The following is a 24,870-nucleotide window of genomic DNA, read 5'->3' as shown; positions in this document are numbered from 1 at the left end:
TCATGAGGTAAAATGAGAGAAAGGTTGAGTTTCAGGGGGCTGAGTGAGAGGAATGTTGAGTTTAGGGAGCGTTATAAGCTAACGAAAAAGCTTATTCCGGACGATGTTGAAAATCCTACTTTATTCCCTACACAGTAAACATAATTTACCATAACGTCTTTTTTTTTCCACTCAGTTGATTGTTTAATCGTACTTTGTACATTCTATTTAGAAGACAAACGTTGCATTGTAAACATAATTACAATCTAATGCTGCAATTTGAAGTGGTTTGAACACGAAAATCTGCTTATTGAAATGGTAAAATGCTCATTGATCGATTGATTTATTTCAGTTTCTTTTAATGATAACACAACACTCATACAGAACACTAAAGCTATAACAGCCATGAAAGGCCAAACAATTGAAAAGAGTAACACAGAGACCCTTCAAGTAATCCCAACAAACCCAACAAACCCCAAATTTCCGTCCTGCCGTTTTAGTCAGCCTCCTCGTGCAAGCAAGGTGAGTAGGAAATCCTTATAGTTCCCATTAGCCATCTCTTCAATTTTCTCGACTAAAGAGACTCCGTGGTGGTTCTTGAATTCCTCCTTGATCTCCCTCATGTCCGAGTCAGCTCGGGTAACAATTACTCTCGTCAATCCCTTTTTGCTATGCTTATGGACATCAGTTCTCAATGAAACTTCCAAGACCTGATGAAGAGCACAAGAGTTTAAGAATTTCATGCACAATGTATGAGTAACTTCATACAAAAATATATGACTCTGGCTTACCTTGCTGAAATATTTCTCAGGAGTACAAAGGCATTGTACTGTCTCTTTTAACCTCACAGCATGATCAAGATCCTAAACAAAAGCAACAATATGTGATTTTAGAAAACAGATGCAAGAGGCATTCTGAGTATTGGAAGTATTTTGGGTTGACAAAATTTCTGGATAATGTTGTACAGCCAACTCTTGCCCCCAACTTTTTTATCTTGACATTCGTTGGGTTGCATATCACATGCCATGTAAGTAGGCGAAGAAAATTCAGAAAAAAGCTGGGAACTTAAGCGTTTCTCTTTGGACCTTCTATACATACCTCATCAATGTTGTGGCCAGAAATCTCCTTGTAGTGTTTATAGACTTCCTTGAGATGGGGCTTGCTCCTTGTTGATAGTATCCTGATCACCTCATCATCTTCATTGGGATGCCTCTTATCGGCATGAAGAATGGCATTAACAAGTGTTTTGGCCTCTGATTTTGCAGTGTCATCCTTAACCTTTGATCCTTCATACCTATAGGCACTCACAAGAGCAACCAAGAGCTGGACAAAGAAATAAAAACACCAGTTAAATGAATTCACATGTTCATTTTATATACACACATTTTATGATTCATATATATGTTCATTAACAAATCATTTCTTTATATCTGTTCGACCGATGGAACCTATGTACTGCACAGTCCTAGCTGTTAAACTACCATACTGCGCATTTGGTAGCACTACCAGTACTATCCAGTTTTGAAACCTATCTTTGTTTAAGACGTGGTCAGTAAATATGGAAAAAGTAGTCGTGCAGTAAAAATTGAATTACCCCTGTAGAAGAGGATCCTGTCAAATTGGAAAAAAAAAACCACAAAATACAAGGCCCATATTTTTCAATCCTCACTTGGATGATCTATCTCAAATCAAAATTAGCAAATAGGAACTATTATCCATCAAACGAATGAAAACTAAGAGACAACTATGCAATTGTTACGTACGGAAGATGACATTTACCTTGCCTTCAGGGCCATGAATGTGGTAGGCAACATCTTCCTCAATGGAGTGATCAAAAAGGGAATGGTAAGCCTTCCTAGCTCCTAATAGCTCCTCGGACGATCTAGTGCATGCAATCTCAACAAGAATACCATATGATTCTGGACCTTTTTTCAAGGCCTCCTTTGCCAAACGAGCATCTCTTTCCCATGGATGCATTGTCCATAGCACCACAGCATTCTGAAAAAAAAAAAAGAAAAATCATAACAAAGAGCCTCATAACTCCAATCTCATCATTTATGCATAAATTTGAAGACTAATGTTTCTTATTAGACTAATCTTACGATTCAAATTATTGGACTGCGAATCTGAATCACATATGCAAACATAATTAACTTTAATTTACCTAATGAGATCTAATGAGATTCTCAGGCCGCCTTCCTTTTGAAAGGAGGGATGTGCAATAATGTGTCGATGAGTATCAGTAAAGTGTTGATAATCCGTTGATATCGATTTGTTATTAACTTATTAGCATTTAACTTGTTCAGCTTTATCAAGTTGTGCAAGTATGTTAAATACGTTGGTAGAACACCACAGCAGACATACAATTCTAACCAAATTCGGAATGATAATTAGAAGTGAAACCCAATAATTGTTTGATCGATAAAATAATCTCTTGTTGTCAAATAAGAAGTCTCATGTTCGAATCTTGTTTCTATCAGAGTTGAGGGATGTGATAAGAAAACCAAAGTAAAAATGCCTTAAAAATAAGATAAAATAAAACGACCAGAAAGTTACCTTAAAACGCAGGAACTCATGCTTGAGAAGCTTGACATGGTGATCATCCCAGCGCTCAAAGGAACGTTCATCTACCTTGAAAAAGTGGGGAGTTGCTTTCCTGAAGGATTGCCTTTCCTCAGGATGCGATTTTCCCAGTGTTGCTACTAGTGCCTTCTCATCAACTCCAAGTCCTGCTTCAGTTAAATTAACAGTAATTAAATAATAAAACAATTATTAATAATTTTTAAAAGATTAGTGAAAAAATTCAAATTCCCGTCAAATTAACTACAAAACGGGTTTATATATTGACTTCATATCACGGTGAGAAGGAATCGGGATAAAAAGTAATCCAAATGCGAAGTATAAAAATTACCATTTGATGGAAAATTGGGAAAGAATTGGATTTTTGGTGTTTTTGAAGCTACAAAAGATTAGTCCATATGCTGTAAATTTTTAATTTTTCACAAACCAGCATTTTGCATTTTGGGGTAGCGGAAATCAAACTCTGAACTTCATGAATGAATGTTCATAACCGACTGAACTGCATTTAGCTATAACATTAAGCAAATGGGGAAAACAAATATAATCCATCAATGTGATTGACTAATTTTCTAAGAAAAAAAATTTTGAAAAAAAAGAAAAATAACACTAAAGAAATAAAAGAATTAAAATTGGAACGTAAACGAATTGTAATTGTAAGAGAATTAACGCATTGAAATTGATATGATAAAATAAAACAGAAGAAAATTAATATTTATGTGGAACCTGAGAAGGCCTTGGTGAGAGTTTGCAACACAGGAGTAAGAGCCATTGTTTGTGTTGATTCTGTTGGTGTAGAGATCTTCTGACAAATGCTGCAATATATATGAGCCCGAAAGGTTATAATTGTCATTTCCTGAAGGGTACTTTAGTAACTTTACCTATAGTATAATAGTCAGTAGACTATAGTAATGAGGGTGTAATGAACTGATTAAACGGCAATGAAACAGAAGTAGAGTTCAATGTCGTATTTTACAAATGTATAAAAGTGAGTAAATATGTGTCATTAATCCATTTATTCATGCAGCGTTTCTCACCTGTACATTCCTTGTCTGCATATTTTGGTTTCCCAATATTGTTGTAATTTGTAGTTTTCACCCCTAAAATTTTGATGTTGCCTAAATCAAATAAGAGGTGAAGAGTGATGGGAAATGGGTCAAGATTGAATCACAATACTTGTGTCATGACTTGCCAATTTGGTTTAAAATTTCATGCCTTTTTTACAATTTTTTTAGCAAGCTATTATTATAGCGATGATTAAATTTGAGAGATTATATTCGCACATTTCAAATTACATCTTCCACACTCTTTTATTTTTTTTAATATTTTTCTATCAAAGGTTAGTGGTGTGTAGAAAATATTAAAAAATTAAAAAGATGTGGGAGAAGTAATTTGAGGTGTGTGAATATAATATCTCTTAAATTTTGATACAATGTAGTCATAAGATAATATTCTGTAGCAAAATTTTAAAACTGTGGAAACCAAATACAATTACTATGATATGAATGTTTGAGTTCAGCTATTACAATTATTACAATACTGATGTCCGAGTTCAAGTTTTGTATTCGTTGTCTTGTTGGCCTCTCAAAAAATACCTACCGAGTGTTTTCCCTATCTACAAAGACTTCCATGTCAAATTCCATGTCAAACTGCCTCATTGGGTAATTAACCTTAAGGTAAAACCTAAATACATTCAATAATGTTAGAGTGTTACTATGCTCACCACCTATTTCATTTTCCTTCACGCACTATATAGATATGGCATCTTTATTGAAAAATTTTGGTACAAGTTTTTCATTGAAAGTTTGTTGTGTAGTTGAATGAAAAGGAATAATAACATATGATATATAATTATATACAGTTGGTGTTATGAATTATTTTGTTACAACAAGTCTAAACACAGATATGAATGTTCATTTTGAAACCCCATGGCATGATAAATGTGACCCTATTAATTTGTTAGTGACCATATCGTGCAATGCGTATGGTCAACAACTCAATGCTATATTGTCTATTAATTCACATACGTCTACACAACAAATACATGACACATGCCTTCTCTAGAAGGGAAATCCATCTAGCACATGGACCTCACAAGTCACATCCACAATGCCAAATGAAAGTAAATCAAGAAGTTAAATGCAAGTTTGAAAGGTGCTTTTAAATGATTTGAAGAGATTTTAGATAAAATATGTTCATAAAATAAACGACTTACAAAATTATAAATATAACTCAATTAATTGGGAAAAAAAAAACATCATAAATTTACCGAGACGGTTGCATAACCCGCTAGACTATATTGTGAATTATTATTGTGAAAATAATGAATACAAACACTTATAATTAGAGAAAATTAAGTAAATCAAATCTTAATTCTTAACGGAGAAGAAATCCGAATCCTTGCCTTCCAGCATATGAACTATGTTTTAGCAAAGCTGTATACGTAGATGTATATCATATGCCTATAAAATTGCTATTTTCCTACTTTTTCTTTTAAGGCAGCACGTAGTGCTCAACCATCCATGCGAAATTCCTAATTTTTTTCTTACGTTAGCCCCACGACGTTGGTCTCTAACCAAAAAATATAAATACTTGAGCTTGAAAAGCTTCTGGTTCAATGGGTTCATAAAACTCACTAGGATATGAGGTATTTTTCATGTGGGAAAAGTATTAAAGTTAAGCGGCGATCCATATCATATATAATTCTGATGTAAAATATTTTAGTCGAGAATCTTCCTCTCGAGTGAAGAAGCTCGTGGGAGTTTTCTTGTTTAAAGTAAAGTGCCACCTGAAACACATGCAGGCAGGCACAACTAATAAAAACAAGAATTATTTAGTATTGTAGGGCAGCCTAATCCCATCATTTTCTGCTGCTTGTTGAACTGAAACTATATGATTGCAAGTACATAATTGCTAGTTATAGGTAAGAGTCAAAATCTTAGGGTGCAGGTACAGCTAGGGATAGATATCGATCAGATATGATCATATTATTAACAAATAAAAAAATTAGAAAGTTATCCTAAAATTAATTGATAATATAAAAAGTACATATAAGATTATTTTTTTGTTTCTTCAATGTAAGATTCATTCTCCAAACTTAAACATATTGATAACAAAAATCGAATATTGTAAAATGTATGGCTACTAGGCTTCGCATGTGGAACAAACATAAAACTAATTGATAATATAATAATCAGCCCTACTCATAGGCAAATTTAAAATTTCCTGTTTCCTCTTCACTCTCCAACAAAAGTGTTCATATTATTGTATGTGATTTCTGGGATATTGTGGCCATCACTGATTCATCGTTTGAAACCTGGAACAGGTTGTCTTATCTCTTTTCCCATTATTTTAAATCATTGTGATTCTTTTAGTAAGTATCACGATTCACATATGTTTTAATAGGGATTTTGTGCTAATCTTGTCCGATAAACAAAAAGTATCACGATAATCTTTACGATTTTTTTTTATTTTTTTGCATTTGAATGCTAGCACATTAATATAATCTAATTTTAATTTATTTCCGTCACCTTCCTCAATTTAAGAGGCTATTAACAATATTGTAGGTAACAATTTCAAATGAGACATCGTGTTATCCCAAGATGGAATTTACAATGTTGAGGAACTATCATTTCCCAAAAAATAAAGGGAATTTTAACGAAAAGCTCGCGGTACTGTTCACTTTAACGAAAAACCACATTTTTATACTAAAGAGTCAATCCTGACACTATTTACTTTACTTTTTATTTTGTCATTATCGTTAAAACTCAAAGTTTTCAAACCATTTTCATTAGTTTTCCTAAAAATAAATGGCCGACAAGTTGGTTGGCTATTGACAAAATTTTCAAGTACATATTCAAATGATCGAGTAAGTAAAAATATGAAATTATTTATGAATCCGGATTCTCGTCGGATCTTCTTTGTGAGGATTCTAGGAATCTGTGAATCGTGTCTATTTATGCAGTCAGAAATTATTTTACACGATTTACGGATTCTTAAGATCCTTACCAAAAGGATCCGAAGAGAATCTTGTTGGATTATTTATAAACCTAAACTCAATTTCGTAAGTAAAAGTAAGGGATATTTTTGGTCTAAGAATGCCCTGAAAAACAGAGTTGCAAAATATTCCCACAATATGTATGGGCGATCAATTATGTAAGCAGTCTTCTTTCTTAGTGTTGGCCCCTTGTAGTATATAGACGTCATTACACATGACACTTTATTGGAGTGACATTTCACCAATTTTCCTCATCTCTTATATTTAACAATTTAACTCATTAACATTGTTGGTTGTCAAATAAAAAAAAAAGGGTTATCTTGTTTTTTTATGCAGATATTATGGGATCTTACCAAGCTTGTTTGTTGAAAGTTGTTAATGCACTCAAATTGACATGTGTTTTATTATGGCCTTTATATCCCTATCAAACAAGCTGTTATAATAACGCACCAGAAAAATATCTATATATGCATTGATGAATGATTACGACATTGAAATTGATGTTTATCGCTCGAAAAGGGCTTGGAGAAATGAGAATTTGGTAACCGACTGAATGTGCATTTGTAGTGGATGCAAATTGAAGAATTAAAAATCTCCATGGTGAACAGAAAAGTAACAAAAGTTTGTGGTCTCTAGTGTCAAAAGCACAATTTACAGGGTGCAGTTATATTTTGGACAAACACCTGCAGGGACTTGTTCTTTGCTAGGATTGCCCTATTTATTTTATTTTCATTACTTGTTTGGTAACCAAGAAAAGTACCTTGTAGCAGTAGCACCAAAGGGTGAGTTCAGATGACAATTCTAACCGTTAAACTCGATAACTGTAGATAATCGTCTGGATGGATGGAAATTCGGGTATATTTTGGGTATGGAAAAAAACCGTGAATATTATTCGGTTATGGTTTTGGATATAGTTACAGGGATCCCCAATCCATATCCGTACCCAAATCCGAACCAAATAATATATAATATAATTATATATAATATTAAAGTATTATATAATATATGTATATATATATATATTCATTATTCACCGACATTATATAATATATGTGTGTGTGTGTGTGTATATATATATATATATTGATTATTCACCGACTATTAACTTGGAAATACAAAAATTGCATTGTGTGAGTTGCATTTTATGGCAAAGTTCAATAGTTTTGATATGAATCAAAATATATCAGAATTAAACGGAATTTATGGGCGATATCAAAGATTAACCAACATTAATATACATGCTCCACAAGATCCATTAATTAAATCATTTTATACATCAAATATTTAATAACAAAAGTAATATTTACTAAATTATCATGTGTCAATTGGGCGAATATATTTTTTATACTAACGAAGATGGATATAACCATTAACCGATAGGGAATCCGTTATTCGGTGGGTATGGTTATGGATAATACCTGATGATTAATTTGCGGTTATGGATATGATGAATTTTCATGGTTATGAGGATGGATGTAGCATTTCTGTCCCCAAACCGATCCGTTGTCATCTCTAAATTCAATCCTCTTACTTTTTTCCTTACCTTAGTTGTGTAAAATTGCGGGTTAGCAATATAAATTTTTAAATTCAAGTTTAGCCAATGTAGTTCATGCTATACATAGGCTCACTGAGGGCATGTCCAACGATGCAAAATGATTTAAAATCCGTATTTGCATTTTTGGTTGACCAAAAAGTTTTTCAATGAAAAGATGTAAAATAAACATTTTGGTCAGAAAAGGAAATAAAAACCTAACGTAAACATACTTTTTACATTTTCAATGGTGCGTCCTGGTCCTGCTAATCAAAGAGAGAGAATTAAATGGGATTGTAAATTTACATCTCTCGTTGGAGTAGAACTCCATTTTAAATTTACAAAAAATGTAGAATTAATGACATATAAATATGATTTTGCATCTCTTCATTTTGATAAAAATGACATTTTTAATAGATTAATATCAAATATCAATAAGTCAAATTCAGAATCGACGACCAATATTAAGTATAAAAAAAGTGATATAATGAAGTTAATTTTTTTTACAATGATATATTTACTTTAAACGGTCAGAGAAAATACACATAACACGTCATCATTGGTCATAATCTCTAAAAATCAACCAAACGGCTAAGTCAAAATTGTCATAATTCCACAACGTACAAATACCAAATTGTTACAAATAAAAACACGAGTTAACCATCTTAAAATCGTAATGTTCAGGTACTAGAATGGAATTAAATAGCCTCAAAGTATTTCATCGCAAATCAGGGGCAGTCATGTACATTCAAAATATATAAGATTTAGGGGCAACTTTTCTCTGGGTCTGAACTAAGGGCAAAATTGTGAATATGAAAAGATGATGATACAAAATCTTTGATTTTCCAGCGAAGGTTGAGGCGGAAGAAGAGCAAGAAAAAAACTGAATAAGGAGAAGGACACGGCTAAATGCGGAGGTTCTTTGGTAAAAAGCGTACCTCGTCACTTCCCAAACAAAACGCTTCGACTGGAAGCTCAGCTTCAGAGAAAGATTACAAGCTGCTGAGCGGATCAATGGGCAGTCTCAAAATACCAGAAACTGTTCCTCCTCCCGACCAAGACTGTCAGAGACTCAAAAAAGCCTTTGATGGTCTTCTTCTCACTCACTCACTCACTTTTACACATGATTCAAGTAGTATTTATGATGGTTTCGATGAATGGTTCTGCGTCTGTCTTTGAATGTTTTATTCAATGGCTGAACAAGGTTAGCGAAGTGGGCTAGAATAGTGTGTTGGCTCATTCTGCACTTTGAATTCCCGTCGATAAACTTTAGGCTGAATTAGATTAGAATATCGCTTTGTCAAAGAAAAGAAAATTTTATTCAATCTTGGTTCGCCAACTTTGTTGGGTTACGATGAGATTTCTGATTCTCTTTCTGAAATTTGAATGGAAGGAGTTTTGATTTCTTCATGGTTTTTAATTGGATGAAACATTTGTGGCTTTATTATGCATGTCACCATCTTCTCTTATCTCTAATTTTATTTTTTCTTGATGCAAAAGAATATGATTATTTTATATAAAATTGATTTTATTAATTTTTATTGTAAATGGATATAGGATTTGGAACGGATGAGGATGCTGTGATATGGATATTAGGACACAGGAATGCAAGCCAAAGGAGGGAAATAAAAAACACCTACCAACAGCTTTACAATAAATCCCTCATCGATGATCTCCAATCTGAACTTTCGGGAGATTTCAGAGTAATTTCTCCAACCCTTTATGCATCAAATTTCGGTCTTAAAACTAGTACCTGAATTCATCGAGTCGCAGATTTAATCCTTCATAAGAATGTCATGTTGTTATTATTTTTACGGTTCTTTAGATTTAAACCCTTGCAACTCTTAAACTCTAGACAAAAACCCATATATATTATAACTTCTAAATAAAAACCAAATTTTAAAGATGATGTCATGTTAGATAAAAGATGTCCATAAATTTGTGTTTATTTACAAAATCATGCCACCAAATCTCTTGTACATTTCTTTTTGCTAGACATTTAATTTGTTTAGTATATTTTTTATATTGTGTGAACTCCTCCAATCCAAAATCTAATTAGATCAAATATATACGGACATATATTCTACATTTATGTATACTAATACCATAAAAAGAAGTAGGTAAATTAATTTTGTCACAAATTTAAAAAGTAGGCACATTAATTTTCATGTAATTATACAATAGGTAAATTCTTTTCATAAAATCAAACAATAATAGATATTGTTTTCAAAAATTTAATTTTCATAGTAGGTAAATTTTTTCATGTACTTATACAGTAGGTAAATTATTTCATAAAATTAAAAAATAGATATTGTTTTCAAAAAAATTAATTTTCATAGTAAGTAAACTATTTTCATGTAATTATACTGTAGGTATGAAATTAAACAATTGATATTGTTTTCATAAAATTAATTTTCATAGTAGGTAAATTATTTTCATAAAATTAAACAATAGATATTCTTGAAAATAAACACTAAATTAGGTATATTCAAATTGAACCTTATTGTAGAAATTAAAAAAAAAATTCCAAATTAATTCCTCTATCTAGACCCATATTTCATGGCTACAAGGCCTTGCCAAATTCAATGCACGTGATCAATTAAAACAAAATTACAAGAACTTTCCATACTAGCTTAGAAGGGGTATATTAGGGATCCAAAAAATATAAAAACGGACATACAAACTTAATTTGGTAAGTTGCTTAGTTGGATCCTAATCATTGGGTTTTATTCGAATAAATATTTTATGATGGGCTAGAGGCTAGAAAAAATGAGTTTGGAGGGGGAAAGAGACGATTAATTTGGTTTATTCGTAACAATTCAAGTAATGATGCGTAACAGGATGCGGTAATTTTGTGGACATGTGATCCTCCCGAAAGGGATGCTAAGTTGGCGAGAGTTGTACTGACGAAGAAGAAGAAAGTTGTAAAACACCTGAAAGTGTTGGTTGAGATAGCTTGCGCATCTTCGCCGAGCCACTTGATGGCAGTGAGGCAGGTCTACAGTTCACTGTTTGATTGTTCACTTGAGGAGGACATTGCCTCAACCATTTCCCTCCCAACCAGAAAGGTAAAATCATATTTACCTCTCTCAAGAACAGCAGATTCAAATTTTTGGTAAATAGTCGTCATTATGATGCTTGGCAACTACTAACAGTTCGTCTGGAAATATCCTAAAAATCGGTGAAGATTCCCAAATTAATCGTCTTATGTTCCACTCTTACATTGCATCCTATTGACTCATCATGCCGGTTGGCACAGCTTCTCGTTGGTTTAGTGACCTCCTACAGGTACGACAAACAGCTGGTGGATACAGGCATTGCCGATTCAGAGGCATCTAGGTTACACGAAGCCATTGAAACAAAGCAATATGATCACGATCATGTTGTTTGGATACTCAGCACAAGGAACTTCTTTCAGCTCAGAGCAACATTTGAGTGCTACAAAGAAAAGTATGGACATTCCATTGACCAGGTATTTATCACCTCTACTTCTGCACCCTTCACTAGTCAGAATACTTGCGTTCTTTTCAATCCCTTGTTCTTCCGTTCAGAACTTGGCACTTTTCTTGACAGGACATTAAGAGTTGTGGCAATGGAGAATTGGAATCTCTCTTGATAGCGGTATATTGGTGCATAGCATCACCTGCAAAATACTTTGCAGAGGTTAGTTCATTGCCTCTGCACAAAGTACTTATATGAAGAATTATTGTTTTTGGTTAATTAGACTCCAATACTGATGAATGTGTTAGGTTGGATTATCGAAGTATTAATATCAGTTTTAACCTCCATCGCACGGGAATTTTTTTTAAATTACCCTTCCATTCTTGAATGAACCACAACCAGGTCATCAAAGATTCCATTGTCGGACTTGGGACGGATGAAGATTCTCTGAATAGAGCCATTGTCACCCGGGCTGAGATCGACATGATCAAAATCAGAGAGGAGTATTCAAAAATGTCAAAAACCAGCCTTGTCGATGACATTATAGGTGACACATCAGGAGACTACAAAAACTTCTTGTTGACCTTAATTGGAGAAAGACTTTAAGTTCATTCTACCAAGAAGCACCTATCTCGCTTCTGTTTAGACCTCGATTGATTTTATAATAAAACTGTTATGGTTGTGTTAGAGTACCGAAACTTGTGGCTTATTTTCAACTCTATTGACCGTTTGTAAATAATTCGAAGATTTGTTTCGCTTTCATTGTCAAAGGAAAACTGCTTTTGCTTAAGTAACTAAATTGTTGGTCTTCTTTTCTACCAAGTGATTATTTTGGAAACTAAAGCAAATTTTTACTCTAGAGAGAATACAGAGAATACGGAATCAAAATGAGCATAAGCGAGTGCCTGTCTACAGAGCATTTTACACATTATTCACAAAATCTACCGAACATGTTACACATTATGCACAAAAATCTAATATAAGAATTGTACGAAACAAAGTGATATTCGCTTCATTTGAATGCCATCTAGAACACTACCTATCGCTTCAAAAATGGAGGCTAAACCTTCATCAGCGGTACTAATGACAGTGATTGTGTCACTGAAACAAGAGCTTGGTTTGGATGGTGGACATGTACTAGAGAAGCACTTTCTGATTCAGAACCATTTGGTGCTTCTCCAACCGTTGCCTTGATGTCTCTGGTTGATAACACTATCAAAAGCTTTCCCAAATTGGGTGAACCCCAACGTACCAGCGGTCTACTCTGAGGACTCTTCGCTGTCTGCCATGATCTACGAAGAACTCCCCGTTTAACCTTGTCACTTTAATATTGCCCTGCTTGAAATTCCTCCATTTGACTTGGGTAGCCAAGTCTGTAGCGATATCTAGTTCTGGACTGTCCTTCAAGCTTGGTATACGCAGAATGCTTCATTAACATGGTAGTGAAAGGAATTTGTTATTGAAGAGCTATCCGGATTCAACTCTTCAGGTACGTACTTGAGCAGAAAATTAACAGAGGACTAATTAAAGAATGAAATCTCATATATCAAGAAAATGAAAATCAACAATACATAAAGAGATGCAAGTACCAAAAGAACTTTTGGTTGCAATATCATCAGCAACGCTTCAAATTTCTGCAGCCTACAAAAAGAAGATATCCCGATGTAAATTGTGTACTTTTTTTAACAAGTTGCATAACAATTCAAGAGGAAGCTGTTCATTGGAGTGGTCGGGGGAGTTGACACATTAAGACCCTAAATATCAAGTAGAATATTGAGTCCTGTTTTCTGGTTGAAAGTTGTAATTTTTTGGTAGAAATTAGTATGTTACGAAGCCCTTGAACACAAATTAGCAAGCCAAAGAGTTCTATACACTGAGGAAATCTTCACCGAAACCAAGCGGCGTCCAGTATTTCATCATTTCACAATTTCATGTGGTTGATCCTCATTATTTGCACAGGGTTTGGCGCTACAAGGATTTTCCTTCCTTCTTTCTTTTTTTTTTTTTTTTTTCATTAAGAAATAAGATTGTCAGATTACGATAATATGAATCAATCAAGAAGGAAGAGAAACCCTACCTTATCCCAGAGAGGAAAGAGAATTGAAGAACCTTCATTTCCATTGGCTTGAAATGTAAAAGCTGCAAACTTAATAGGATTTGAGCAGCTTGTGGTTATTACTTGGCAATATATAAAACAAAATATTTGAAGCCCCTTTACAAGCCTGGTATAAGAGGGATTTAGCATGGATTATAACCCATCAATGGCAAATTCTGTAGATAAGAAGCTCGGTTTACCTGTGGTGCAAGCTTTCACTGAAACTGATAACGTAGTTCAATTTTTCTGTTCGTATAAGCCAACAATGGCACACCTGAAGTAACAATGGCATCTTTCTCCTCTGTTAACTGCTGACATGGCAGGTGCAGGCCCACTCCCTCGGCCAACTAAAACAAGAGCGGATGAGTAGGAGAGCTTCAAGGGCAGTATACAATATAGGAGATTCCCGAGCCTGGATGGAGGCCACGGTGTTCTCATACAGAGGCCCCACATTATTCATAATGGTGGCCACAAGGTCTTCATCTGGTATGGGAGAACCAGAGTGCCAGTTGATCAGCCAAGGAGTTGATTTTTATCCAAGAAGTCGGTGATTGAGAGGTCACGACATCGCATGTTCATTAGCTTGCCAGGGAGCTGGACGACACGGTTATGCGATGAGGATGCATACCATTCTTGCAGCGTCTTCCATGCATCTGGTGCACAGGTTTTGTTCACAATGACAGACAGAACATTGGGAGTTAAGGAACTCGTTAAACAGGACTGTTCCAATTGATCTTGCTGTATCCATGCTTCGTAGAGAGGGTTAATTTCGTCAGTTAACCTTCCCTTAGCATCGGAAACAAAGGTGCAGGACAGACCGACATCCCATCCACAAAGGAGAAGGGGAATAAATTGTGCACGCCACCAGGGGTACTTAATGCGGTCTAATTTAATCGTGAGAAAGTACGCAACATTAAGGTGAGGGATTGGGTTGGCAGCGGTAGTGGCTAAGTCCATGATGAGTGAAGAGATGTTTGTAGTAGGACAGAAATGGATGATACCAAGATAGAAATTAAAGAGGGATGAGCCGCTTCTGTTTGTGTTTCCAGTTGCAGCGGCTGAGATGCTGCTGATTTTGAATTTGAGTTGAGATGGAATATCTGTTCATCAACTAGGACTTACTGTTGATTGATACCCTAGGCATGAAAGATAATGTCAATGTTGTTAAATGACTAATCTATTTATTCCAATTTGTTATACTGGTTTTCACATAAATGAAATTCAACAGAGGGCTGGCAACCTCAAAGCGAAATTCTGTACCACGAAGCAAAAATCCACTGCTATATTTGTATGAAATGCGTAAGTTTATGAATGTCATTTACAATGGTGTCAATCAATATAATGAAAGTTGTACTGTGTGCCTGTTGAAATAATAAACCTAACCAAAACCAAAAATAGAGAAAAGAATAGCTGACATGACTTCTGTAAAAGTGAGTGGTCTCGCTGAATGCTACCATGTTAACTCATGAGAAACTGCACAATCGTCACAAGTATCAAACCAAGAATGGTAACCCCAGATCTGTCGCCCTAAGGTGTACAATAATCCAATCGCACGCGTGCCAAACAGGGTCTATATCCAGTGCTACAGCGATGGGGCAATGTGAGTGATTGACGTGAGAACAAGGAAAATCATCATGCTTGTTGTTATCAGCTTGAAGGGGCCGTTGCGCACTGAACCACTAAGGCCTATCGACCCTGGATTAACAGATGCAGTTCCGGTACTTGTATTCGTAGAAACGCTGACTGACTGTGAACCTGAGAGAAATATTCATAGTTCATACATTTACAAATGAAAACACCGCTAGTATTTTCTGGTGCTTTTTTGCCCGTACTTTCGGAATATGATTTTCATATGGTGGATGAAATGAGTGCTGAACACTTGGAGTAAGATATAAGAGTAATATCCGAACTTACAGTTATATTGAGCCCAACCAATCCGTTGATTCGCCAAATCATACACAATGATCTTGTCTTTTAAGACGAGGTCTGTCGGAAAAGATGAAAATATTACTGTTATCTTAATGAAAGGAAAAATTTGGACACATTTATATGAATGAATAAGCTATAGCAGATGTGATGAATTAACAAGCAGATTTCCAGTCACAAAAGCAAAATTTACTTATATGAAAGAGAGTACGTATAAACTAGAACCTAATCTGCTAGTTTATATTTATCCAATTCGTTAAATTTGTCATACAGAACAAACACAATGGGAAGGGTTGAAAACTTTTGAGCTGATAGCGTTAGCCATTGGATTTGCACAAGCGATCTGATGAATGACTGCTCATCAAGATTTAAAACTTCAGGCTGTTAGTGAATGGTGTTGCAACAAACTTGAATAAAAGTTGCATTCATTTTTCATACCTCCTAATACAGTTTGTTGACCCTGATTTTTCGCGATGCCGATGCACCATACTTCAGCACCATTCTGTAGCCGGGAAAAAAAAGAAGATGAAATCTTTGGTTTCAGTTCAAGATGCAGCGTAAGGAGTAGACAGAGTCATATAACAAAAAAAAAAAAAACCACTCAGAAGTAAATAAAAACTACACAAAAAGATACTCACCATAGAGTTCTGCTGTAAAAGGTAGTCCTCGGGTCTTAGAATCATGGATGCATTGCCATCAAAGTTCAAGCTAACTTGAGGAAATGCAGTAGAGATGCTGAACGGAGTTATGCACACTTTAAGAATTACAGTTCGAATGAAATAGCAACGCTCAATGACGAATAGTGCAAAAATATTGAAAATGTGAACCTGGAAGTGACTATGTAGCACTGATCTCCCTGAGAGGTGACAGGGGTCACGGATTGTGAAACAGCGCTTGTTATCTGCAAAGCAACGAAATAACACGTTATTCAAACAGTAATCCAGGTTGAATTAAGTTTGAAAGTACGAAGAGAGAACAAATCACCGGTACACAAAATAGATCAATTGAAAAGCAAATTTTTTAACAAGAAATATTACAGCGTTGACGAGAGGATCATAGGCATTTTCTGCAAGGTATGCCAAAGTTGTCCCGGAGTCAACTATGGTTCCTTGGGTGTTCGATGTTGCAAACACTGATGAATCAATGTCAAGTTTTTGGCCATTAACAGCAATGTTCTTCAGATTTAAGTTATAGTGAGCCCTGAAATTTCGGACATGAACAATTAGATATAGTTAAACTTACTCATCCAAGGGTTATGTGATTCAAAATCCTCATGTATCACTAAAAATATCTTTTATGATGCATGTAAACTTAAGTGAAATTTTACTGCTGTTCACTTGTCAAAGTCGAGCTTATGATATGTTACGAAATTTAGATATTACTTGTACTGTTGCACATACTGATTCTGGACAAGTGGGCTATAAACTATGTTTGGTTCCGTGATCTCGCCAAGAACCAAAATCCCTCCACCGGTGTCATCTCCTCTAAAGCAGTGAGAAAATACTTTTGGTGCCAATCCCTGTGAAGACAGCTGGGAGATGACGGAAAGTTCCTGCTGCCCAAATCCAAAAATCCCATCAACTGCTGAAGCTGTTTTCTGCAAGACCCCTGTTGCTGAGGTGCTACAACTGTTTCATAATACACCATTTGAGACCATGTTCAATCAAAATATGGACAGAGTATACGACCGTTGTGCTTACTTATAGTGCAAAGTACATCATATAACTTACCCAAAGACAATGTTAGCTGAAGAGTTTGAGGTACCAGACTGATCACCGCCGGCTCTGTCAAGAAGCAACAAGTCTGATACATAGTAGCCTGATGCGCCACTGCCATCTCCGTACTCGAAATTGTAAGTACACTGTTTATTTTGTGCATCACAGAGAGAATCTTGAGTCTGCTGTCCAAGGTTACACAGTTTATCTGAACAAGAGACCAACGAGGCTGTTGAGGAGCTACTAGGATCAAAATCTTTCAGCTGGATCTGTATGAAGAAAAATGTTCAGCAGTATGTTATTTCTATGTTCCGAAAACTTGACAGATTTGAATTCGGAGAGGAAGGATGAGAAGGATTAAGAGAGGTGATGAGTTTACTTTGAGTCCAGTCGATTGTGGGCAGCCACTGCAGGAAGTGCAGCCAACCCACAAAACATCACTTCCGGTATCAATCTGCACATAGTACTCCGTTGCAGGTGTACCCAATTTCACGCTTGTAAAATAAAGCCTACGATCAAGTAATAAGTCCGAAGAAATTAAGGATATTATAATCAATATAAGAAGTACGATAATTTATCAAAATAAGACAATTATGTGTAAAATCAATCACTTAATGATTCTGATACTACACAACTGTTATGTGTTGTGAATCAATACATAAACTGTATGTTACATATTGATGAGCTTGTTTGGTTTTCTTTGTTTTGATCAATGGAACAAATTAAGATTCCAACTTGAACTAATGGTTGTGACGGAATTAATGAAACTACAAGAACAAAAATGCAACAACAAAAAGTACGAGGATGAAAGTGAAATTCCGAGTAAGTACTACAAAAGGACCTCCTTAAAATACAGTCCCTTAAGCACCATATCAAACCCATGTCATTCCACAAACAATTGAAGGAACCCAAAACAAAAAAAACAGACAGAAAAAGAAAAAGTTTGCCCTCTTGTTTCCAAGTAATGATGTGGATTAGATAATGTGATTGCGTCCCTTTATCGTGACTTTATAACCAACTAATCTAACCCTATCTTTACTTCAAAACCAATATGAGTACAGCAGAAGAAAAAACAAAAAGAAATGTAATTAACAAAACAAAAACATATATATATATATATATATATATATCTGTAACTCAAAGAAGTATTTGCATTAATTCAATGATTATTGGGTCTGAGTCAACGCTAATAAAATATTAAGACGTGAATCAAATGAATTAGAACGCTCTTTTTCTAGAATATCATGATATATTAATTACGTCATGATTCATAAGCACATATAGTTGTTATATTTTCCAGTATTTATCATGACAGAGGACGTGTGGACTAACTAAACATGTTTTGCAACATTTACAAGAAGAAAAAAAATCAACGATACAGAGAGGAATAACAAGAGTTAAATCATTAATTAATGGGGTTTTTGAACTTTAATCCTTGAAGAAGATTAAAATTTAATAAAAACCTGGTGTTAGATTGGATAATGATTTTAGTCTTTCAATATGTACTTAATTCAAATTCATATTATATTTTTGTTTAAATATTTAGTAGGTATCTTTGTTATTACATTAAATTTTAAATTTATTATTATACATATGTTAATTCATTAATTTTATTTAACTTCTTCTAATTCGTGTACCTAAACGTCTGTATCATAATATATTTTACTAAATTAGTGTACCGAAATATTTGTACCTAAATATATTATGATACCTAAATACATTGTAGTGAATTAGTGGCACATAAGAAAATATGCAAAAACATAAGTGTACCAAAAATTCCGTACCTAAATATATGATATTAAACTAGTGTACCAAAATGTCCGTATCTAAATATATTATACTAAACTAGTATACCAAAATGTTTGTACCTAAATATATTATATTAAACTAGTGTACCAAAATGTTCGTACCCAAATATATTACAATGAATTAGTGGCGCATAAGATAATATACAAAAATATAAGTGTACCGAAAAATATGTACGAAAATATTTTCTTATATAAGATACTTATCATAATGAGAATTGAAAAATTTATAATATAATCTTCAAATTTTATTTATGAACATCATAAAATTATAAATAAATAAAAAAACATTAAATACATAAACTGACATTAAATAGAGTCTAGGGACTAAAATCAAATTTTAATTCTGTATAAGACATTTTTTCTAAACTTTATCTTATTGAAGGATTAAAATCTAGTTTTCTATTAATTAATTACTGAATTTGCAAGAAATTATATTTACCCGACTAGGTATGGATTGAAGGTTCCTCCAACGGGGAAACTGATGACACCGCTTGGACTTGGCGACTGCTGCAACATCCTTCCATGCCTGACTCGATCACGAGCTCTGAGTTGACTCAGTTCCACTTTGTGATTTGTTGGAAAAGCTCTCTCCAGAGTTAGAGTGGCGGGAAAACTGCACAGAACCACCGCATGCGGCATCAGTAGCACGACGGCAATCAGAAGCTTTCCCAGCAAAACTGCCGCCATCTCTCTCTCTCTCTCTCTCTCTCTCTCTCTCTCTCCGTGTCTCTCACTTTATTTCTCTCTCCCTCTTCTCTTCTCCTCTCTCTGCCCCTCAAAGGGTGAATATATAACAACAGGGTAATAGAATTTTCAAAACAGGAATGACGTTAGCTTTTATATTTTATTTCATATCATAAATAAATTTAATGCTTTAATTTGGTTTCAACTTCCTTTTTTTCTTCTTCTTCTTGCCACCAGCGTTTCAGCTGGGACGACCTCCACCGGTCCCGAGTCTCTCCTTTAACCTAACATCTATACGCATTTAGGCTAATTTTGACCATTTAATTAATCTATTGAACTAAATTAATCCACGTTAGATTAGAACAGAATACACGTTTCTGCACCTTAGCACCCTACTCTATCCCACACCACGAGTCTTCTCTCTTGCCGTCTACCCCGCTTTTCTTCCGCCGGCCGCACAACGCCATAGTAATCGAAAAGCTTAAACTACTGTGTCGTAATTGTCCAAATGGAAAATTCAATTTCAACTAATATTCAATTTGCCTTTGGCATGACAAAAATAGAGTAGTTACGAAAATAGGTGTGCTTTGACTTTTTATTTTTTATTTTTTTTATTAATCGTGTTCTTCTATTGGATCACAGCAAAAGACATAATTAGAAGGATGAACTGATTTTAGTTACCCAAAATTCAAAATTCATAGCCTAAGACATTACTCCTTACCCTTCAGGCATCCATCATATATGAAGCCTGTTGTAAGTTTAACTTTCTTTGGTAAAAGACAAGTACATGGCTGGAACCACACAGCAACCACTGGAAGTTTTTTGTGATTTTGGCAGAGAGATGCTGAGTGATATGGTGCGACGGGGATCTCAATCTAAATTTGACGTGGAAGAATTATATTATGTTAGATTAGTTGAATGGCCACGATTACTGTAAATGCATGTAAATACAAAGATAAAAAATGCAGAGATTTGGAATACACCTTCACTAGGTGCGTTTAAGCATGATGTCTTTTAGTTTAAATAAAAAAATTTAGTTAAAATATCATATTTTTAGTTTAGGTACTAATGAAAAAGTCAACCAAAATAATTCACTAAATACTATTATATATAATTAAAAATTAGTACATATTTGTCACTCAACCCTAATACGTTCCGACATGTCAACGTTTTCCATTTCCGGTCTCTAGGTCACTGTTCAACAGTTAATTTAAAAAAAACACATACTAGGTGATGAATGTTCTAGTAAGGTCTCTAGTTTTATTGTGTGCATGTAAAAATAAAAAATAAACTCGCTGAATAAACAGAATTGAAGATGAAAAAAATTTCACCTATTTCTATTGTTATGTCATTGTTGAACAATGACTTGAAATTTTGTAGCGACTTGAAAAAACTTCTAGTATCAATGACAATGGCCAACAAGAATTTTTGGCACTGAAGCCGGTGGTCTGTAGATCGTGCGTGATGGGGGTGAATATATAAATATTTTACACAAGAAAAAATATAGTTGTACAACCAAATTAAGCGAGTTTCTTGTTACCATAACAAGACCCCACAAAATTTCAGGATATGTACAGTTGACGAGGAAATATGTTCAATTTCATTTAATTGAATGGTTCACTCTTGTAAATAATATTTTCTTATTGTACAAATTTCATGATCAAAATGGTTCAATTTCTTAATATTCAATTTAAAGATCATTCTACAATAAATCATTTAAATCGAAGATCGTTTACTTATCCAAATGTAGCGGATCGTGTATTTTTTTTCTTTCTTCTTTTTATTGTGTGATTGTACCTGAAAATGCTCGTGGGTTTTTCTTAGTCCCTTCTCCACTGCACATTAGGAGTTACAGGTGGGTTTGCTTTCTCCTTTGAGAAGAGGCTAGGTTTGATTCATCAAGAAGACAATTTTGGTTTAATAATTGGTTTTATGCTTAGTTGCTTCAAAAGGCTTTGTTTCCACTTTCTCCTTTGACAACATGAATTGTTAGCTACAGCTTTTAGTGCTTAGGTGATATTTGATGAAATTGTTATTTTGATCAATCAGTCCGGACTCTCCACTATAGACTTGAAGCCAATAATTGTTTCAAATACAACTGCGTCAAATAAGGATTGAAACTGAATCAAAAGGCTTGAAATATTACATAAAACCCATAAATTAAGAACTCCATCAAAGTGCATGAACATGAGGACGGTTCAACAACACACTTCTTCCAACATCCTTCAAAAACTTGATTTTGATTTTTTTGAACTTGGCTACAGCTTCTTGCATGTTTATTCTCTCGTCCGGTGGCACTGGCTCTACACATCAAGCAAGAGTTAATCGCAAAATGGACGATAAGCAATCTAACTTAGTCACAAAATCATTATCTTCCTCTTTTGTTACCAGTAGATTGGCATCCACAACTTCAGCCATTGCTTCTGATGGTAATGAATTTGCAACCCATTGCTTTAGATTCATTTCCTCAACAAACATATTCATTTGTTGGCTTCATTTTTTGTGAATGTTTCCATGACTATAATACCAAAACTGTACACATCCCCTTGAGTCGAAACAATTCTACTCTGCAATATTTGTTAACCACCATGGATGACATTGATTATGTTGCTGTAAGAAGGAAGAAGAAGATTCGAAGAGAGAGAGAGAGAGAGAGAGAAAGATATTTTCTGTATTTCTTAACTTCCAAGTTATTACATCTCACTTGTATTTATAAGCTACAAATCCTAACAACCTTGTCTAACTAACTCTCTACATGAGTGACAAGTGTCCTCATCTCAAACCATTGAATATTCCCTAACATCTCCCATCAAGATCATGGTTGAGGAATCCAAGCATAAGATTGCTGCAGTGAGTTCTAAACAAAGGTGCACTCAACCCCTTACTAAGAATATCTGCAAATTGCTCCCGTGAGGACACAAATTGTACCCCGAGTTGTTTCTTGGCAATCCGTTCTCGAATAAATTGCACATCAACTTCAATAAGCTTCATTTTCTGATGCTGCACAAGGTTAAACGAAAGTGCAATCACAGACAGATTATCACAAAACAGCACAAGTGGTGCTATGGTTGGAACTTTCATGAATGACAGAAGTTGTTGAATCCAATCAAACTCAGCTGAAGTAGTGGACATTGCATGATATTCTACTTCTATTGATGAATGAGAAACTGTTTGTTCTTTCTTAGAAGACCAGGAAATCAGATTTGAGCCCAAAAACACAACTAGACCTGTGGTTAATCTATGATCATTAGGATCCCCGACCCAGTCAGCATCACTGAAGGCTTTCAAGACTAACTTTCCTCGGGAATAGGTGATGCCATGACTGATCGTATCCTTTAAATACCTAAGGATACGCTTGACAGCAGTGTAGTCGACACCATGGGCTTCTACAGGAACTGACATACTTGGTGAACCGAAAAGGCAATGTCAGGTCGCGTGAACGTGAGATATTGTAGAGCACCTACAATGTTGCGATATGCAGTAGGATTTGTGTAGGGAACCTCATCATCCTTGAGAAGTCTGTTGTAGGGTAAACAAGGTGTGTCACAACTTTTGGAATCAGACATCTCAGTTTTGTGCAGCAAATCCTCAACATACTTGGACTAAGACAAGAACAATCCAGATTGAGCAAAAATAATTTGAATGCCAAGAAAATAATGGAGGTCGCCTAAATCCTTAATATCAAACTCAGATGTGAGAGACAAGATAACATCATGAATAACAGTTGTAGAACTCCCTGTGATGATAATATCATCCACCTAGAGAAGAAGTATCACAATATCACATCCAACTGTCTTCACAAATAAAGATGAATCTGAATAGGTTGACTGAAATCCAATTGTAGGTAGAAAGGTAGTAAACCTTTCATTCCATGCACGAGATACTTGCTTCAAGCCGTATAGAGACTTATGAAGTTTATAAATCAAGTGAGGATTCTTGACATCTTCAAAACCAGGTGGTTGGGACATGTATACTTCCTCTTGCAACAATCCATGCATGAAAGCATTTTTAACATCGAGTTGTCTCAGTTTCCAACCATGATGTGCAGCTAAAGCCAAAACCAATTAAACAGTTGTAGGTTTAACCACCGGACTGAACGTTTCTCCATAATCCAAACCTGGTTCTTGACTAAACCCTTTTGCAACCAGCCAAGCTTTGTGCCTGGCAATGGTGCCATCTAAGTTCATCTTGATTTGAACACCCATTTACATCCAACTAAGTTTTTCTGTGAGGGAAGAGAAACTAGGGACCAAGTACCCCGAGAATGAAGTGCCCCAATTTCCTTCTACATTGCTTTAAGCCAAACTGGAAACTTAAGTGTAGCCTTGTACGAAACAGGTTTAACCAAAGACAGATCCACATTCATTAAGTCATCTAGAACTGTCAATAGCGCTTTCTTCTTGATGATACCAGATTTGCTTCTCTTCTGCATGTGATGCATGTTGAGTGGAGCAATGGGGAGAACCATGATAGGAGCATATTTATGCGCCTTAGTTAGCTAGTTCTTATGCATTTTTGTTATGTTTTCTTCGTTAAAGTAGTCTTTTAAGCTACTTTCATGTGTTTTCAGGTTTAAAGGACATATTACATGAAATGATGCAATTTGGAGCTTTTGGAGCAAAACTGAGCTGGAATGTGGTGTATGCAAATGGAGCACGAGGAATGGACGTCCAAAACTAAACCCTAAGCCGTGGCCCCCCCATTTGATTATGCACCCTAATTCCTCTCCAAAACCGTGCAGCCACCATCACAGATTATTCCCCATTAATTCCCTTAATTTCCCATCAATCCGTGCATTTTATTCACACCCTAATTCCTCCTTATTAACCCTAACACTAATCAACCACCATCCCATTTTTAATTCTTATTCCCTAAGCCATTATCTCCCATTTCCTCTCCATAAACCGTGCAATTCTACTAACCCTAAATAAAATATTCTAAGCCATTCATTCCATTACCTTTCATCCCATTATTCCTTCCCACTAAACCATGCATCCACCATTCCATTTCATCTCCATAATCCATGCACTTCCACATATATACCTACCATTCACACTTAAATGCCCATTATCCCATTTTTTTAGCTTTTAATTCCACACCATCCCATTATCCTTTAC

General features: G+C 35.0%; 3 protein-coding genes across 3 annotated transcripts; 1 reads left to right on the top strand and 2 right to left on the bottom strand.

Annotated features, from left to right (window-relative positions):
• Positions 1–283: 283 nt before the first annotated feature.
• LOC103945580 (annexin D4) lies at positions 284–3,346 on the bottom strand. The gene is made up of 6 exons (XM_048570379.1): positions 3,283–3,346; positions 2,536–2,708; positions 1,759–1,977; positions 1,078–1,302; positions 771–842; positions 284–689 (listed from the first exon to the last, which is right to left on the bottom strand). The coding sequence occupies exons 1-6, from the start codon at positions 3,326–3,328 to the stop codon at positions 480–482; spliced, it is 945 nt and encodes a 314-aa protein (XP_048426336.1). The 5' UTR covers positions 3,329–3,346; the 3' UTR covers positions 284–479.
• A 5,453-nt stretch (positions 3,347–8,799) lies between these two features.
• On the top strand, positions 8,800–12,319 carry LOC103945579 (annexin D3). Its single transcript, XM_009356171.3, has 6 exons — positions 8,800–9,174; positions 9,642–9,787; positions 10,925–11,152; positions 11,344–11,556; positions 11,658–11,747; positions 11,928–12,319. Exons 1-6 carry the CDS (start codon positions 8,994–8,996, stop codon positions 12,129–12,131), a joined length of 1,062 nt encoding a protein of 353 aa, XP_009354446.2. The 5' UTR covers positions 8,800–8,993; the 3' UTR covers positions 12,132–12,319.
• Positions 12,320–14,872: 2,553 nt separating this feature from the next.
• LOC103945578 (aspartic proteinase 36) lies at positions 14,873–20,237 on the bottom strand. Its single transcript, XM_009356169.3, has 10 exons — positions 19,509–20,237; positions 17,641–17,770; positions 17,277–17,530; positions 16,947–17,174; positions 16,584–16,746; positions 16,374–16,447; positions 16,185–16,281; positions 15,985–16,048; positions 15,535–15,606; positions 14,873–15,375 (listed from the first exon to the last, which is right to left on the bottom strand). Exons 1-10 carry the CDS (start codon positions 19,754–19,756, stop codon positions 15,203–15,205), a joined length of 1,503 nt encoding a protein of 500 aa, XP_009354444.2. The 5' UTR covers positions 19,757–20,237; the 3' UTR covers positions 14,873–15,202.
• Positions 20,238–24,870: the final 4,633 nt, after the last annotated feature.

The sequence above is a fragment of a genome, unplaced genomic scaffold (assembly GCF_019419815.1).
Source record: "Pyrus x bretschneideri cultivar Hongxiangsu unplaced genomic scaffold, Pyrus_bretschneideri_v1 Contig52, whole genome shotgun sequence".
In the NCBI taxonomy this organism is placed as follows: Eukaryota; Viridiplantae; Streptophyta; class Magnoliopsida; order Rosales; family Rosaceae; genus Pyrus; species Pyrus x bretschneideri.
This window is presented reverse-complemented; position numbering and strand designations above follow the sequence as displayed.

Excerpts from the sequence above, each read along its gene's own strand:
- LOC103945580 (XM_048570379.1), bottom strand. The coding sequence starts at position 3,328 with ATGGCTCTTACTCCTGTGTTGCAAACTCTCACCAAGGCCTTCTCAG. Across the intron at positions 1,978-2,535 it reads ATGAGTTCCTGCGTTTTAAG|AATGCTGTGGTGCTATGGAC; the intron begins GTAACTTTCTGG and ends TTTTTTTTTCAG. Across the intron at positions 690-770 it reads CTGAGAAATATTTCAGCAAG|GTCTTGGAAGTTTCATTGAG; the intron begins GTAAGCCAGAGT and ends GCTCTTCATCAG.
- LOC103945579 (XM_009356171.3), top strand. The coding sequence starts at position 8,994 with ATGCGGAGGTTCTTTGGTAAAAAGCGTACCTCGTCACTTCCCAAACAA. Across the intron at positions 9,788-10,924 it reads AACTTTCGGGAGATTTCAGA|GATGCGGTAATTTTGTGGAC; the intron begins GTAATTTCTCCA and ends GATGCGTAACAG. Across the intron at positions 11,153-11,343 it reads TTTCCCTCCCAACCAGAAAG|CTTCTCGTTGGTTTAGTGAC; the intron begins GTAAAATCATAT and ends CGGTTGGCACAG.
- LOC103945578 (XM_009356169.3), bottom strand. The coding sequence starts at position 19,756 with ATGGCGGCAGTTTTGCTGGGAAAGCTTCTGATTGCCGTCGTGCTACTG. Across the intron at positions 16,282-16,373 it reads TGCTACATAGTCACTTCCAG|CATCTCTACTGCATTTCCTC; the intron begins GTTCACATTTTC and ends AACTCCGTTCAG. Across the intron at positions 16,049-16,184 it reads TTTTACAGCAGAACTCTATG|AATGGTGCTGAAGTATGGTG; the intron begins GTGAGTATCTTT and ends TCCCGGCTACAG.